This window comes from Miniopterus schreibersii (genome assembly GCF_964146895.1).
Source record: "Miniopterus schreibersii genome assembly, chromosome: 7".
Lineage (NCBI taxonomy): Eukaryota > Metazoa > Chordata > Mammalia > Chiroptera > Miniopteridae > Miniopterus > Miniopterus schreibersii.
The window spans coordinates 43893020-43911342 of NC_138108.1; the positions used below are offsets into that span (position 1 = coordinate 43893020).

The following is an 18323-nucleotide window of genomic DNA, read 5'->3' on the forward strand; positions in this document are numbered from 1 at the left end:
GGAACAGTTGGAGGGGAATAGAGAGGATGGTTAAAGTCACTCTGTGAGCTGTGACGGCTCGTGAAAAACATGATTTGTTCTTCAGACTCAGCTCCACATGTCAGCTGCCCAGTGAGCCCTGCTCTTACTATCCTGTCTCTACTTGAGGTGAGAAAGCAGACGCAGAGGCTAACCCCATCTTACCTATCACATCACAGATGTACCTTCTTAACATTCTTAGAGTTGAGATAGGATTTGGTGCCCTGAAACCTTGAAGAAAAAGAAAAATTTCTTACTGAGTCTCCATCGTTCAAGTACGTTATAAATATCTCCCATCTAAGATCCCTTTCGGCTGTTGCCCAATTTCTCTGCTCCCTTCTACAACAGGTTACATAGACTTGGCTTTTAGTCAATCTCCATTTCCTCTCCTCCTTTCTGTCTTGAACTCACTGAAAACAGTCCTTCATCTCCACTGGTCTCCTGAGAACATTCTCGTCAATGCCACCATTGACCTCCGTTTTGCTAAACCTTATGGTCTTGTTCAAATGTGCCCTTTTCAGAGAACTACTCCCCACTGTCACTCTTTATCATTCTACCCGGTTGTATTTCCATAGCATTTTTTCTGTGTGACATTTATTTTAATGTCTGTCCTTTCACTCTTCCAAGTAAAATGGAAGTTCCATGAGAGTAGGGACTTTATTCATCCCTTTATCTCTAGTATCTAGCATTCCTAAAGGTATGCAATAGTTATTTGTTGAATGAAATATATTTTTAAAAAAGCTGTAGGAGTTTCTACTTCACCTGTCAGGCACATTTCTAGTTTAGGTCTAAAATCAGGTCAGTGTGGATAGAGACCAAAAGGGATTTGAGAGTTAAGACCCAGTAGTTCAAAGAGGGCAGAGTAAGGAAAACTAGACAACCCAATCTTTCTATTTTTTGACCTCAGTTTCCTGAAAGCTACTCAGACTGAACTTGATGTCAGTCCAATTCTACTAGCCCTTCAAATGACTATATTTGCTTTCTCTTTCCAAGGTGCTGAATGGCTATTTCTGTTTTTATAAATCTTATTATGTATATGCTTTCTGTTGAAAGCAAGTTCAAAATATTTTTTGGAATAAGCAGGAAATGCCTCCGTGTTGTTCTCTTGTATATTATTGCACTCCTTAGGTGTTAGTCCGTGGTGGCAGTCAGGCCAGGGGCTTGAATTTGGCTGGGGCAGTGATGGGGTGTTGGGTAGGGAGGCGGGTCTCCTGTTGCTTTGTGGTATGGTGTTTTTTTGTTTTTGGTTTTGGTATTGACTCTCTTTTTTGTTCTGGCGCTCCAAAAGAAACCTTTATTTCCTAGGATAGGGTTTCCTGGAATTCCTAGATTACACCAGGTTGAAGTCTTTAGTAGAGCATGCCATAACTTGTTGAAATCTAGTTGGCCTCACTTCTCCAGACTTCCCAAGGTGTAATGGGAAACTAAATGGAAGAAATAAAACTCTTTTCCTGCTTAGGTTACTTCTCTTACTTTTCATACTATCTTGGAAGGTTTTCTGTTTACTTTCCTTTGATTTCATTCTTCTGTAATGTTTTGCTTTTTCTATTACTATGAAGCTTATTAGCAGTAGCTGTATCTGTTGTAGTGGTTAGTAATATCATTGTGGAGTCAGATTGCCTCCAGAATGAGCTCTGGTTTTCCAAGTAACCACTTGGATGACCTTTTCCAAATTACTTAACCTCAGTGTGCCTCAGAGAGGCACATATGTAAAATCTATGAAATATAAAATCTTTAAAATGGAAGTAATAATAGTACCTACCTCACAGGGTTGTTACAAGGCTGAAATGAGTTCATACCTATTGAGTGCTTCTAAGTTTCTGGCCACAGTTTTTTTTTTTTAAATATATATCTTTATTGATTTCAGAGAGAGGAAAGGAGAGGGAGAGAGAGAGATAGAAGCATCAATGATGAGAGAGTCATTGATCGAGCCCACAACCGGGCATGTGCCCTGACCAGGAATCGAACCCTGATCGCCTGGATCCTAGGTCGATGCTCAACCACTGAGCCATGCCTGGCTGGGCTGGCCACAGTTTTCAGTACATGTTATTGAATATTATTATTGTTAGTGCTTACTTAACTTTGTGGGTAGTACTTGCAACGAAGTGCTGGTGGCCAAACTAGTAAACTTTTTCTGGCAAATCATTACTTTGGATTAGCCTGCCTAGTAACTTATAAAGGATGACTTTAGGACCTTGGAAAGTCTGAGGTGTCAGGACAGAACTTGTATCAGTAACTTCTTGTTTTCCTTTAACTCTTGGCTTAAGTTTTATAATCTACCTGTAAGATCCCGTCTTTATCTTTATAATCAATTTATCTTCTTTTCTATGTTCTTTTTGGCCTTTTTGTCAAATTCTGGCAACTGAATGTATTTATAGCCTTCCTGTGAAGATGATAAAGAGTGGTGCCTAACACTTGCACCCTTACTCTGCTGTGAGTGACTTCCATTCTGGGAGGTCGGGGAGGCCCCCACACCACTTCTTGCTCCTTGATTATGTAAACAGAACTACAGCATGGAACTTTCTTGCTTCACACCAAATCATTAGCAGAGAAAAAAATTATTTTAAATCTTCAAACACAACTCTCATGTATATTTAGGGGCAGCTCCCAATTTTGGGGAACAAACCTGTACACATATCATTGGGAATTTGGAGAAAGTAAGGAAGGGGGAGGGAAAAGATGGTGTGAGCAAGGGTGTGCCAGGGTGTTCTCGAATTTCTGTGTCAGGTCAACTTTAGAGGTCTGGGGCTTAGTGAATAGTTACTTACCAAATCTTTCTGTTAAGACAGAACTTAGGATGAGTTTCTCCGGTGTTCTTGTGTATTAACTCCTCTCATATTACACTTTCCCTCAAAATTCTGCAGGACATTTAAGCTACATGATGGCTTTGCTCCACAAAAAAAACTTTAAAAGGCTAGACTCAGACTTGCCAAACAAGTAAACTAAAAAATAAGATTTTAGATACCCCCCAATCCCAAAGTATTGTGACTTCTTGTTTTCCTGGGGTAGATAGAAACTCATTAATTAACACTTTTAACAATACAAATCTTTAAGGCAAGTAGAATTGGTTCATTTCTTACTTTGCTCAGTGTGAACAATTTGGACCTGTTCCCTCTGTGTGGATCTCCAAAGGGGGAAAATCCTTGGAAAAGAGATTTGCAAATATTTTCAGTGTTAAATGGAGTCAGGTAGCTCTGTGCATTCTTTCCTATGGGCGTGCACCTTCAGTTAACTATGCACAGAAGAGACCAGAAGGTGTGCAGGGGTGGAGGCAGGTCCCAAGCTGACAGAGAGATTTGTTATCAGCATGGATGGAGACAAGAAAGCTGTTTGTTCCTCATTCCAAGTGTCAGACCACTGACCTCTGACTATCACCATACTCTCCCTGATGACATCAAGCTGGCCTGTTGTTTGTTGGGGGGATCAACCATGTCAGCAAACTTTTGGTCATGTCAGTGAATACTGTTTTAGCTCTTTCTTTTTCAGTTTTATGGCAGTGGTTCCTAAAAAGCAGGACGGGAGAACAAGAGATCTGCCCAGCATACTTGTCCCAGATCCTTCGTATCTACAATAATCGCTTTAAGAGGTAGTCACAGTCCAAGCCAAAATAAATTTTCCTCCTGACAGATAGCTTATCTATTGCAAAGAGCTAAATTTTCTGAGATTCCTCTCCTGCTTGCAGCTGCTCTTAAAAGGTTAGATAACATACTAACTCTAAGAGTTATCCAGCGCACAGGAGGAAGGGAATTGCTTGCCTGACTCAACTGGCCTCTTGCATCTCTTGAAGGGAGAATTAATAAACAAAGTTGCGTGACCCTTTGAAGGCACATTTGCAATGCATACCATGGCAGTGATAAAAAGACAACAGTAACCCTAAGTGCTAGCTGATTCTTGGACTATTAAGAAATAAAATTCAGAAAAAATTTAAAATTTTAATCAGTTATTTTAAAATGCCTTCTACTTTAATATATGATTGACTACATGTAACTTTGGTAATTTAGATGTTTAAAGACACTTAATAGACTAGTTTTGAACTTCTAGTTTTGAGACCATTTGGGCTTATTCCTTCACTGTATAAAAAATGGAAAATGATTACTTGAGAGTTCATCTTTTTTAAAAGTTCAACCTGTTAACATGAGGCAAATTTAATACAGTTTCAGCACAGAATTTTGTGTACTGCTACTGCTTGAAGGAGCCTTTGGGACTGCCCAAGGAAATTATCTAAAGTGTCTATGTCTACCGAACCTCAAATTGGCTTCTTAAATGCAAATTTGAGTTTCAAAGTGGGACTGTGCTGTTTGGTCTTTGAGGTCCTGACAGAGACATACATTTTCCTTAGTTAAGAAGAAATTTGAAGACAACCAGAGTCATTATGAAAACAATCTTTAATGAAAAAAAAGTCAAACCAAGAAAGATATCATATTTCTGAGGAGGGTATTAAAAGATCATAAAAGGCAGAATTTCAAAATATTTTTAAAACTTTTAACTAAAAATTCACTTGTGATAACTCAATGACAATATTGAGCATTTCTTGAGCACATTAAGTAAGGACCTAGTTCCTGAGTTGAGGATTCTAAAGTGAGTAAGGCAGGATCCTTGTTCTCACAGGGTTTTATTATGTCATAGGGGAAACATAAACAACAGAGAGAATGAAGCCTATAGTTGGGGATCACAAGAAATACATGTTCCAAGTCTGGGGATGCACAACGGAGAGACTGACAGCATGTTTTTCCTGCAAGGGACATTCTGACTTTTCCATTGCACCCTAGATAACCAAGGTTATGCATCTGGCTAATAGAAGTGAGCTGACTATGTGCACATAACATAGCAACAATTTTTGTTCTTGTAGAGCTCATCACTCTTTTCAGAGTGCTTTGCTAGACATTGTCTTTTGAGGTTCTTTGTCCTGTGAAGTAAATTATCTAAATGTATGGATAAGGAGGTGGTGACATAGAGGGGATAGGCAACTCTGAGTAAGAATCAATAGCTACTGAGTAGTACTCCAGGTCCCAGGTCTCCTGACTTCTAGGCCTCCTTTCTTTCCATGACCCTCCAGCGAAAGAAATGGTCCTTCATCTTCCAAAGCATGTGTAGTGGTACATTAGTTTCCTAGGATGTTATTTGTATTACGTAAAAGAAGGTTCCATTTTGAAATAAGTTAGATCCACTCTCATTCTTCACCTCTGAGCTCACAAGTAAGTCAGTTCTTCAGGGGAGACGTCCCTGGGCTCCCAGACCCCCTACTGTGCATGCTCACAGCTCTCTGTACCTCCCACATCAGCACGTAACCCAGTTTGTAATTAGCTATTTGTGTCATTATTTGATCAATGTCTCTTTCCCTCTCCAACCATAATCTCCATGAGGCCAACTGTAATCTCCATGTCTCTTGTTTACCAATATATGCTCAGCATTTAATGTCTAGCATTTGTTATAGGAATGTCTTAATTTAAGGTTTGTGTACTATTTCCATCCCTTTAGGATACCCAACATGTGAGCAGCTTACTTGTGCCAACGGAGCCTGCTATAACATTAGTCAGAGATGTGATCATAAAGTTGACTGCAGGGACTTCTCTGATGAAGACAACTGCAGTAAGTAACGTGCATGAGATATTCTGAAGCTGGCTTCTGCTGGCCAGTTGTGCATATCCCTTCTCAAGTTCGTGTACAATGAATTCATCGTGGTAACCTGAAGTCAGCCATGGTGGGAGTATTTACATTGTGGAAACTGGCAAACACTCTAATTCAGGGCCTTTTTGTCCTTGGAGAACTTTTTTTAAGCGTTTCCCAGCATATTACCGCATAATAAGAATTGCTTTTTACACACGAGACAGAATCTTCGTATGAGATTAAATGGCTTCATTAGAACTGAAGTTCTCTCTTTTCTTTCCCCTGTTAACCTCGTGTCCCAGCTGAAGTATGTTCCCGCCACCAGTTTCAGTGTGGCAGCGGCGAGTGCCTCTCTCATGACTACGTCTGTGACCATATCCCAGACTGTGAAGACGGCAGTGATGAACATTCTTGCAGTACGGTGATTTCCTTATGCCGGTCGTGTTGTTAAGAGTGTTCCCCGCCCCCAACCAATGTATCACTCTTTTCAAACAAAAGGGTCACTATATCTGATGGCAGATGGAGCCAGAAATTCATTGAGGGCCCATGGCATGAGCCTCAGCAGTGTTACTGAACCTGGGCTCCTTTATCTCCCAAAGATCTGTGTAGAGTTGAAGGGCTGCTGATGGACAGTTTGCATTCTTTCCTTAGGCTACAAGGGTACAGGGTGTGCTGTGTCACCGGACTCTCAGGTTACCCAGGCCTCAGGAATGGCTCTGATGACCTGGAGAGTCGACTGAGAGGAGGGAAAGTCCCTAATACCAATGGTCCTAACTTTCCTCTTTACTTTACAATTCTTACCACATTGAAATCGGAAGGTCAGGAAAGTTTCATTGTGATGCAGGGGGCTTTCTTGGCTTCCACTTTTCCACTCTGATTCTACTTTTCCTTCCATGCTGTTGCGTGCCATGCAAACCATCTCTCTTATTGTTGCCACCTATAGACTAATTTTATTGGAATATGTAGCTTGAAGTCTCTGTGAGAGTGTTTTACTAATTCCAATAAATTTCCAGCTTTTTGTGGTCATTTATTTACTAGAATGTATGATTTTTCTCCACACCCATTTTGATGGGTTAGCACCCATGCCCTAGGGGCCATTCAGTATTTTCAATATCACCCTAATTTTCTATGAGCCATGCCTGATTTCTTTTCTGGGACCCGGGCTTATTTCAGAGACCTTATGAAAGAGAATGTGACATCATAGAGAGGGTGACTGAGAGTCATTTGGCCCTAAATAGCAGCGACAGTGCTTATGGTAAAGTAGGAGAATGTTGGACGTCGGCATGTCTGTAGCGTCTTTATCAGTCCGCATTCTCTGTTGTGTCAACCTATAGCATACTATCTTATTTTTAAAAAAATGTATCTTTACTGATTTCAGAGAGAGGAAGGGAGAGGGAGAGAGAAACATTAATGATAAGAGAGTCATTGATCAGCTGCCTCTTACCTCCCGCACGCCCCCCACTGGGGATCGAGCCTGAAAACCACAACCCGGGCATGTGCCCTGACTGGGAATTGGACTGCTATCTCCTGGATCCTAGGTCAATGCTCAACTGCTGAGCCACACCAGCCCGCCCATACTGTCTTATTTATCATCTTGAGAAACATAGACCAGCACCTGAGTTCATCTCCTGGGCCCAGAGCTGCTCTTTCCTCCCTCTCTTCCTCCGTGTTTTCCTTTTTGTCAAGATGCTTGAGGGACTCAGCTGGTGCAGACGGTTCAGGTGCAGGGGCCCTGTTGGGGCAGCGGGGCGGGCGCCCCGGGGTCCCCGAGGCTCTGTGTCTTTGGAGTGCAGCTGTGCTTTGTTTCCAGACTACGCGACCTGCAGAGGCAATCAGTTCACGTGCCCCAATGGCCACTGCATTAATCAAAACTGGGTCTGTGATGGAGAAGACGACTGCACAGATAATGGAGATGAAGATGGATGTGGTAAGGGATTCTGAATGAAAAGCATTTTCTTTAAGTGTTTTCCTGAATTTGTTTTTTCTGCTTTTTTTGTTAGACATGATCTGTGTGTCCAGCAAGCCTCAGGATTGTCCGGGATTTAAGGGATTCGTGGGAGGGGAAGAAGGTGACTCCACTAGCTTTTCCTAAAAAGAGCCAGAACTCCAATACAGCAAAAATTATAATTTCCTCCCTTCAATTATTAATGCAAAATAGGTAGGGTAGCCTCTCCCCTTTTGGTAGCTCACTGTTCCCCTGTAAGGCTGCTTATTTTACTAGATTTATCTATAGCAAAGAAATAGGATGGGGAAGGAGAGAAGAGAGGGGAGAATGTGATTTGTCTTAGATCTAACCTTTAAAAATGACTTGAATCTTGGTAAAAGTTCAGTTCAGTTTTGTTTTTCCCCCCCAAATTCTGACTTCCAAATAACGAGTGACTGATATCCAGTGGTAGAGAAGCCACAGAGGGAACATGAGACATGGAGCTAGAGGCTGGTATTTGCAGGAGGGGCTGCTGTCCAGAGAAGCGTTTAAAGGTTCTATGAGAAGGAAACTGACGATAACTGTCACCCTCTTCACTCTCAGCACCTCTAATAGTTCAGAAGGTATTAACACCCACACCACAGAGCAAGTTACTCCTGCTGCTTCAGCCCCAGGTATAAGAAGAGTGGTGCTTATTCTGGGCAGTCCATTGGTGTCACATTTCAGTGCTCCAACAAGTAGTCTTCCTGCCTTTGAGTTATAGTTTTTCTTACACTGTTGACTTTTCACTCAGGAAACAAAGCAAATAACCAAAAAAGACAAACAGGGGAACAAAATAAAAACTCAGGAATCCGGGTGTTACTTCAATAGCCCTACCTCTGTAATTCGTAATTTAAGTAACCGAATCTTCTTCTAGGGGTTATTCATCTAATTTGTTGATAATTCAGACCCATATCTGCATCTTACTTCTATAACCCGGTGGGGGGCTGCCTCCCCCAGAAACAGTGAAACTTAACTCTTCCTTAGAAGCTCAATAAAAGTCCACTGGTAGAGTTAGAAACTACTAGTTTATTGTAAAATATAAGTCATTTGTAGGCTTCTACCTGATCTACATTCTCTCTTAACCATGGGTTAAGAAAGAGCTGGCTCCACTTCTCATGTGGCTGTAACTTTCTCTCCCCTCCCACAGAAAGCAGCCCTCATCATTTTCATCAATGCTACCCAGGTGAATGGGCCTGTCCAAAGTCTGGAAAATGCATCCCAATTACAAAAGTCTGTGATAGAACTTTCGATTGCCCATCAGGAGAAGATGAAGGCAATGCCACTGTACAACGACATTGTGGTGAGTATGGAAACTTATCTGGGTATCTTTCAGATAAATATGCTTCTTTTCTTTTATAACAGAATCCCAAATATAGAGATTATCCATTGGTGTCTATGTAACGAACTATCACAATATGTAGCAGCTTAAACCAGCAAATCTTTATTATTTCTCACAGTTCTGTGGGTTAGCTGGGTAGTTCTGACCTAGACCCGCTCACTTCCCTGCTAGGATGTTGAGATAAAAGCTCTGGCTAGTCCAGGCTTGTTTACATGGTAGTTGAAAAGGCAAACCCTAGTGCACAAGCTCTTTGAAGCTTCTGCACATGTCATGTCTTTGCTAAATGTCTTATTGGCCAAAGCAAGTTACTTGGTTAAGTACAGATTGAATGGATTGAAGAAATAGGCTCTATCTCTTGATGTGTGTGTGTGTGTGTGTGTGTGTGTGTGTGTGTGTAGGCGGGGGGTACTTCAAATATTTGTGGCTTTTTTCCTCCTTCTACCTAGAAAGAATAATTTTAATGGCAATTTAGATGAATCTAAAGGAGATTTTATTCCCTTGCTTATAATTGTGGAAAATGCCTTGCCTGGCTATACTCAAAAAGGAAGTTTTTGCTTCCTGGGATATACACCTTGAGTTAGTTTTTTCTTTTCTTCTTTTTCTGTGGATGTAGAATATTCACCCCACCATCAACCCATCAACATTGTGGACAGCTGACTGTCCTGTAAGAGAATAACAATTTATGACCTTGATTTCATCAGTGGTACACTTGAAATTATCTAGTACTTGCCTGGAAGTGACTATATACCTGTAACCCTAAGGTCTTTTTTTGTTTTTTCTTGAAAAAACTTGTGATATTTATATATATGCAAAGACTTACATGGCATTCTTTCCCCCCACCATTTCATTTAGGAGCCCTTTTTGAAAAGCTTTAAAAATCAACAAGAGATATATAGTCCTAATGCAAAATAAAAATAAATAGTACAAAACAAAATACAAAATAGAAAATAAAATTGACACAGAAAAAAAAAATAGCCACCTGAAATTCTATCCCTTGAAGCTAGCAATAGTTAATGTTTTTGGTGTTATTTTCAATTCGGCCACTTGGGAGTTCTTGACCCCTTTTATTATGTAGACTTGTCCATAGTTATAACTTTAAAAATAACTTTTAAAAAATATGAATTGAACTTTTGTACCATAATATTGTAGTAAGGCTTGAATGGTGACAAATTTTCTGCACATGAAAAAAATAGCACTTACTTTATAGGTAAATGAGTCTTTTTTTTTTTTTTTTTTTTGGTACATGAGTCTTGTTCAGAGATGACCATTAATTTATTTTTAATTTTAATTTTAATTTACTTTTTTCCATCACCATGAGATGACCATTCATTTAACAAAGTGTTTTCCTCTGTTTAGATGTGACTTTGTGTCCTTTATTGGGCTGTGAGTATCAATGCCACATTGCACCATATGGAGGGGCGTGTTATTGTCCTCCAGGTTATGTCGTCGACCAAAATAACACCCGTAAATGTGTCGGTAAGTGACAGGTGGGAGCACTTGGTCTTTCATCACAGTGCTTAACACACTGATGGGGTCTATGATCTTTGACAAAGAGGAGTTTGTGCTTGTGATGGTCCATATAACAAAGGGCAGCATAATCCTTACAGAAAACCTGGATAATATGGAGTTTTAACTGAGAAGTTTTTGTGAGGTGCACAAGGCAAAACTGGTTCTGTGATGAGTGAGTTGACTGGCTGCATGGATACCTGTCTACTACCTGATGATGGAGACAGTCTTTTGTGTGTGTTTTTTTTAAGAATTTGGATGCAAAGTTGGTACGGCCATACTGGTTGTTAAATACTGAAATACTTCCATGTGGTTGGTATGTAGCTATTGCTTTCAGCCCCATAATGTACCCTGCCCTGCTCCCCTGGCCTCTTCCTCAGTATGCTCAAACCTCCCTTGAGTCCAGCAACTAAAGAGTGGTGCACAGCAGAAGATCACTAGGTCACTGCTCCACTGACCACACTGGTCCATGCTGTGCTGGTTGGTAATCCCATTGATTACCTTTGATTTACCTTTACTTGAAGCTAACATTCAAGAACAAACTCTATCATGCGGCTCCCAGCTAATGGCTGGCGGTGAACTAGGCACAAGTGCACCAAATATTGTCCGCATCTGTCCTGTCTGAATTATAAGAATGCTTTCTTCCACTGGGCAATATTTGAATCTGATGTGAGCCAGCTGTGATTAGGACGGGGTCTTATGATGGGAGAAGTAAACATGGCCAAGTATCATTGATTTTCAGTTTTTTAGGATTTAAACATGAATTTTTAATGCTCTGATTTTTTTTTCCTTCTTTCTAATTTTTGATATGTGAACAACAAATGTAGTAGTAGAAAGTGACCACAAAGGTTTAACAGAAAACTGTTTTCTGGTGTTGGAAAAAGGCATCTGTAATGATTCATTAAAATTCATTTTCCCAGGACATTTGTGTTCCTTTGATATTCCTTAGAAATTTGAGATTCTTTAGGACTTTCTGGATATAAACAAACATGGCATACATGAGAAATAGTTTTATAGAAGTGTCTCTTCTGAAATAATTTTGAAAATGTTAATATAATTTCGCCGAAAAGACTGAATTTGAATACATCCAATGAAGTTGTTCAGTCTTCAGTCTGAGCTCATGGCTGCAAACTTAATTATACTTTCATAATTATGGTTGATCTTAATAACTACTCATAGCTAGAAAAACTTTAAAAAATATGTCTTTATTGATTTCAGAGAGAGGAAGTGAGAGAGATAGAAACATCAATGATGAGAGTCATTGATCGGCTGCCTCCTCCATGCCCCCTACTGGGGATTTAGCCCATAACCCTGGCATGTGCCCTGACTGGGAATCGAACTTCGACCTCCTAGATCATAAGTTGATGCTCAACAGCTGAGCCACACCTGCCAGGCTGGAAAAACTTTTTTTTTTTTTAAATATATCTTTATTGATTTCAGAGAGAGGAAAGGAGAGGGAGAGAGAGAGATAGAAACATCAATGATGAGAGACTCATTGATCAGCTGCAGCCCACAACCCGGGCATGTGCCCTGACCGGGAATTGAACCCTGATCGCCTGGATCCTAGGTCAACGCTCAACCACTGTGCCACGCCTGGCCGGGCTAGAAAAACTTTTAAAGCCAAAAATAAAGTCTTGTTTAACAAATTAATCTGGAAATCTTGAGAAAGTCTATTTCTCAGTGTTATTGAGAACTGTAATAATGGGGCTAATTTACCTGTCATATGCCAAGAAACACGGGATTTTTTTGTCCTATAAAACAATCCAATTGGGGTTGTCCTTGTGGTGTTCCAAGTGGGGAATTTTAGGTTTCTGATATCAGGGGCCATGTCCCAAAGTTTGCCCAGGATTTGATTGCTCCTCTTAACTATATTCAATGAGGCATTTTAAGATCAAGTGCTTTATGTAAGTCAGTGCGAGAGATCCTAAAGACTTAGAGAGAATGGAATTACTTAAGAAAGTCTGCAAATTTCTAACAATTAAAAAAAAATTTATAAATAAAACATTATGATCTGTAAAACTCATTTTGTGTTTGGTCATTGTCACTCTCATTACATCGTGGATGCATTTAAGAAATTTAAAAATATTTTCCACAGGAATGTCCTCCTTTGTTGGGTGGCTTACTGACTTTGGAACCCCTGCTTGTGCTCCTTGGCATTGCTGTGAGGTCAGCTCATTGTGGGTAGAGGCTGCTCCTTTGTCTTTGGCAAATGTCAGCTTCTCTACCTCCCATTTACTGCCACCCAGCTGCCAATCCGACTTCTAGTCTTTCAGTTGTCCAGGCATTGCCTCTTTCTCTTAGTAGAAAAGGAATTCCAATAGAAATACCAGAAGCCACATTCTCAGTATTACATCAGCTTCAATTTCCAAAGAGGAGTTGGGGCTGGATCTCCTTGCAGTTGGAAATTGATGGGCCTTATGTCTTTTCAGTAAAAGTGATTTACTCTTTCAGAATCCTTAGCTCAGTCTTGTGATTCCCACAAGATCCTTAGTCTTTTTTTTTTGTTTTTTTTCCACCCTCAAGTCCAGATAGCACATTTTCCAACATCTTTCCCAATATCTAAGTCTGTGTTGAGCTTTGGGTTATATTTCCAACCGTCTAGGGCTTCTCATATACCAGAGGTCTAGGCCACTTAATTTTTTTTGAATCCATAAAGAAATGAAAAACTGTCATAACAGACTTTTTACATTGAACCTATTAGTGAATGTAATACAGAAATTGCAATATTATGCACAAGGTAATTTCAGGATTTATAAAAAGCCTTCAGTTCATGGCACACTGGAAGCGGTGTGGTCTGATTCTGGGGCACTGGTTTCAAGTTCCATGGTGAACATCTTTCAGTTCCTTCAGTATGTGCCTGGGCACTTTAGTACAGATAACCTCATTTGGAGATCAGCTCAGAAGTCTACATTTTAGGGTCTTTGTGAATATGAGGCCCCTGCCACCTGCAGAGACCTTTTCTGAGACCTTCCTTGTCCTCCTAGAATGTATCTGTTGCCCATGAGTTTTGAAACTGAGTTAACATTTATTTCAAAGAAGACTATATGTTGCTCTCTTTGTAAAGAGAACTCATTAGTGTCAATGCACGACATTATGAAACCAGTCATGCTTATTTCATCTGAGCTTTCAAGAGAATTTCTTTGGTTTGCTCTTTCAAGCATTTTTTAAAAAAATATATCTTTATTGATTTCAGGGAGAGGAAAAGAGAGGGATAGAGAGATAGAAACATCAATGATGAGAGAGCCATTGATCGGCTGCTTCCTGCACATCCCCGTCTAGGGATCAAGCCCTCAACCCGGGCATGTGCCCTGACTGGGAATCGAACCCCGATCACCTGGATCCTAGGTCGATGTTCAACCTCTGAGCCACGCCCGGCCGGGCTCTTTCAAGCATTTTAATTTGACAAGTACTCTCTGTATGGCTGTCATCCTCTGCATGGTTGACTCATTACAGAGGCATCAGGTGTTGAAAACCTATGCAACATTTATCATCTTAGACATGGCTCCCTAGTGAATGCCTCAGTGATCATCAAGAATAAAATTGAATAATCCTGACACAAAACTTGTGTCTTTTCACCATTCATTTGCTGCTGGTAGTCTTGACCTGGCGGTGTGCTGAAGCAGTTACAGGGTTATTGTTTCTGATTGACAGGACATGCTATTTGTTGATGGAATGACATCATGGTGCAGAGTTAGGGCAGAAAGGTCATTCAGCATGGTGGGATTTCACACAGCCAGATGGATCAGAGCTTGTCCAAGGGGGGTCTAAGCTAAAAAGGGATTTTTGAATTATTTTCAAACCAGTATTTGTTAGTTGGAGGGGACAAAGAATAAAAAGGAAAGAAAAGTAACAGGGTGGGAGGTGGGTTTTGTAAAGCAGTGTTTTAGTGTTTTATATAGTTTCCACTGCCTTCCTGTGCTCATGAAAATACTCAAGCTTACTTTCTTGTCTTCAGTTTAATTGACTATGGATATTAATTAGCTTTTATTTTTCTCCAAATGGAGAATATAGTTTTGTTCAGTCACCAAAAGTGACAGTGATTTTATACACTTGTTCTAACCTTTAAAGTACTTGTAGCCCAGGTGAGAGGAGCAGCATTTGCACCCTCAAAATCCTAGGCATGACTTTTCTACCTTTGGTTTTCTTCTCTTTGCCTGCTCCCAGGTGACTCCAGACCTTTAAGCATAGTCTCATCTGTCCTGCATTCCAAATGAGATCATGACATTCTGGAAGTTTGAGGGCGAATGTCCTGTACTTTCATTCCGACTGGGGCGAAGCCTCAGGTGCTGTTTTCTCAGGGCTGAGGTGAGGGCACAGAAGAGATAGATCAATGAAGGCTTTTTATTTATAGTCACATGTCCTTGTCATGTCCAAATTGGACCTTTTTTAAAAATTTTTTTTTTTAGTTACAATTTTTGGAAAGAAAAATAATGCTGGCCCATGTTGTTATATTTGGGAAAACTAGAGCCATTAGCTTATTCCCATGACTCTCTTGAGCTTTCTTGTTAAGGAGTCACGAGATGGGTCATCCAGCAGGTGTGGTAGAATCCAATTCACAACTCTGACATTTGTTGCAAATATAATCAGATCCTAGAAATCTGGAGGATTCTAGACCTGAGGGTAGAGTGATTTCAGGAATTCTAATTTACCTGAGAATTTTCTAAGCCCCAGAGCATGGGAACTTCGTTGGTGTAGGCTGTGGAGATCATCCTTCCAGGGAAGAGAGCAGGGTGAAGGAGGGTGAAGAATGGATGTGAACTTGGAGGGTCAAATGAAATATTTGACACCAGTCTACCAAGGATAGGACAACTTCTGCACCCCTTAAGATTTATAGTTTTTAAAAAAGACTCTATAGCTTGTGCTGTTCTCCTGTTTATATTGTATTGTTTATAGGTCAATTATATTGAATCGGTTTATAAGGATATGTTTTTATTGAGAGAGAGACAGACAGACATTGATCAGTTGCCTCCCATACGCAACCGGAAACCTTTTGGTGTATGGGACGACGCTCCAATCAACTGAGCCACATGGCCAGGGCTTGAATCACTTTTTTACACAGAACTCTGGGACTACTATGGCATTGAACAGAGTTCTATCATGTAATGGACTTTCAATAGACAGTTATTAAATGAATAATAAATTAATAAGCAAAAGAGAAGATCTTTTTCATGTCTTAAAATAATTTAAATTTAATTTTAGTTATGATTTTTGACATCAGAAGAAAGGAAGCTGTGTAAATCGAACTTTCCAAATAGTTTATTGCAGTTACAGATTTGTGTTTTATTGAGGAGCTGGATGTAAAGCAGGTCTTACTTTATTCTGAAGTAGCAGTGTCCAGTAGAACTTTCTGCAATGACAGAAATGTTCTATATCTGTGCTCTTCAGTATGGCAACCACTAATCACATGTGGCTATTGAGCACTTGAAATGTTTTGGGTGTGACTGAAAAATTGGATTATGAATTTTAGTTAATTGTAGTTAATCTAAATATAGACCTAAGAAGCCACAGAGAACTAGTGGCTACCATGTTGTAAAGCACAGTTTTAAAGGGAAGCATTTACATCAAAATTCAGATATTTTATAAACCAGCATTAATAAATGGAATGCAATACTACAGGGCTATGAATCCAAGCAGCGTTGTGCATCTTCTGTAAAGCTGTCTTCATGTAGATTTTAAAAAACCTTTTTAAATGCTCTTGGGCTTTCCCTACTGTAAAGATGCCTGTTCTGAATTCCTATTTTTTATTGTATGCGTGGAATCTGTGCTACCTTCAGAGGGTATTTATTTATTTATTTATTTATTTTTAAATATATATCTTTATTGATTTCAGAGAGAGGAAGGGAGAGGGAGAGAGAGATAGAAACATCAATCATGAGAGAGTCATTGATCGGCTGCAGCCTGAAGCCTGGGCATGTGCCCCCACCAGGAATCGAACCCCGATCGCCTGGATCCTAGGTTGACGCTCAACCACTGAGCCACACACGGCCGGGCAGAGGGTATTTATTTAGACAGGGTCATCACCATATTCCTATATAGCTTGTCCAAGATTTTTTTAAGAGGGTGATCAAGAAATGTTAGTAAACATGACTGCAAATGTTTGTTTTCCATATGGTAGATTTTGACGATTGCCACGTATGGGGAGTTTGTGACCAGATGTGCGAAGATCGAATTGGCCATCACCAGTGCCACTGTGCAGAAGGGTATATCTTGGAGCATGAGCGGCATTGCAAAGCTAATACTTCCTGTGAGTAAAATAAGGACACTTGTATCTCTGAACAGTAAACTTGTGACTTCGATCCTCCTTCCACAGTAGATGACAAAAGAAAGAATAACATTTATACAGATGGCAGAATTAGTCATCACAAATCAAGAGTGGCCGCTGCTGCCATAAGAATGGGTCAACATGAACTTCACAGTTTGATGATTAAGGACTAATTTGTGAATTATGATGATCATTATTTTTATTGTTTTTATTTTTTGTTAATCCTCACCAGAAGATATTTTTTCTATTGATTTTTTTGTTTGTTTGGTTTTTTTTGTTAGAGAGAGTGGAAGGGAGAAGGAGAGAGAGAAGCATTGATGTGACAGAGACACACTGATTGGTTGCCTCTTGCACGTGCCCCAACTTGGTCCAGGGATTGAACCTGCAACTGAGGCATGTGCCCTTGACCAGGAATCAAACCTGTGATCCTGCAGTCCGTGGGCTTACGTTCTAACCACTGAGCCAAACCGGCCAGGGCATGAATATCATCATGAATAATTTTTTGTTGCTGTTGGTTGCTTGTTCACTTTGGGCTTGGGCTATTACGTCATTCACCACATTTAATCATGGAATACATTTTATGCCTACATTTGACCTACTCGAGCATTTATCTTTTAATTAGTTTATATACCACAAATGTAGGCGACAGGTATCTGTAGAAATAATTTTGGTGTTGTTTATGCAAGATTTAGGGGTGAGTCAAAATAGACTTGCTAAATTTGGATTACAATTTGTGAGAATGCCCTCTTTCTGGGTGTTTTGTTGGAATCAATCTAAGAGTGCTGTAGTAGAGAAAAGTTATGGGGAAAATCTGTTAAAAAAGATGGCACCCCCAAAGTATTTTTTGTCACCATGAATTTCTGGGTAAGGTTTCATCTTTATTCCTTTTCCATTTGTTTTTTCCCCCTACTTGATTTTTAAGTGCCGTTGGTGGCCTTCTGAAACTTACTTTTCTGCTCACATTATTGATGAATGGCTAGTTGTTTTGTGCAGAAATACCTGTTTTGCTGTGTATTAACTTTTAGGTACAGCTGATTCTTAAGAATTAAATTTATTTTTGAATAGATAATATATTCATATATTCAAAAATTTTTAATTATAAGAGGTAATTAAGTAGTAGAATACCTTCTCCATCTGTTCCCCTATGCCCAGTTTCCACTTCCACTCTCCCATGGATAATCACTGTTTATTTCAATTCTAGAGATTGTTAAATGCATAAGTAAGAATATACAAATATAGATATTTAACCCTATTTTTACATATATAGTAATAAGCTACACACACAGTCTGCATCTTGCTAATGTTACATAATATATTTTCAAGAGCTTTCCATATCAATGCAGAGAGCTCTTCCTCATTCTAGTAGTGGCATACTGGTGACATAATATTCCATTTTTTTGGATGTACATAATTTAACTAGTCCCTTATTCATGGACTATTATACTATTTGTTGTTTTTTTTTAAAACTGAAAGTGTTTTAAAAGTTAAATTTATTGCGGTGACATTGGTTAATAAGATTATATAGGCTTCGAGTGCACATTTTTATGATACATGATCTGTATATTGTACTGTGTACCCACCACCCAAAGCCAAGTCATCTTTCGTCACCATATGTTTGACCCACT

General features: G+C 39.7%; 1 protein-coding gene across 1 annotated transcript in view; it reads left to right on the plus strand.

Annotated features, from left to right (window-relative positions):
- LRP2 (LDL receptor related protein 2) overlaps positions 1-18323 on the plus strand; it is a gene marked incomplete at its 5' end in the record, with an annotated part of 182270 nt that overhangs the window by 44869 nt on the left and 119078 nt on the right. Inside the window, 6 exons of the mRNA XM_081141970.1 lie at positions 5497-5607; positions 5928-6041; positions 7436-7552; positions 8739-8891; positions 10287-10406; positions 16552-16680. Coding sequence (XP_080998096.1) covers positions 5497-5607; positions 5928-6041; positions 7436-7552; positions 8739-8891; positions 10287-10406; positions 16552-16680 — 744 coding nt within the window. The remainder of the gene's footprint in view (positions 1-5496; positions 5608-5927; positions 6042-7435; positions 7553-8738; positions 8892-10286; positions 10407-16551; positions 16681-18323) is intronic.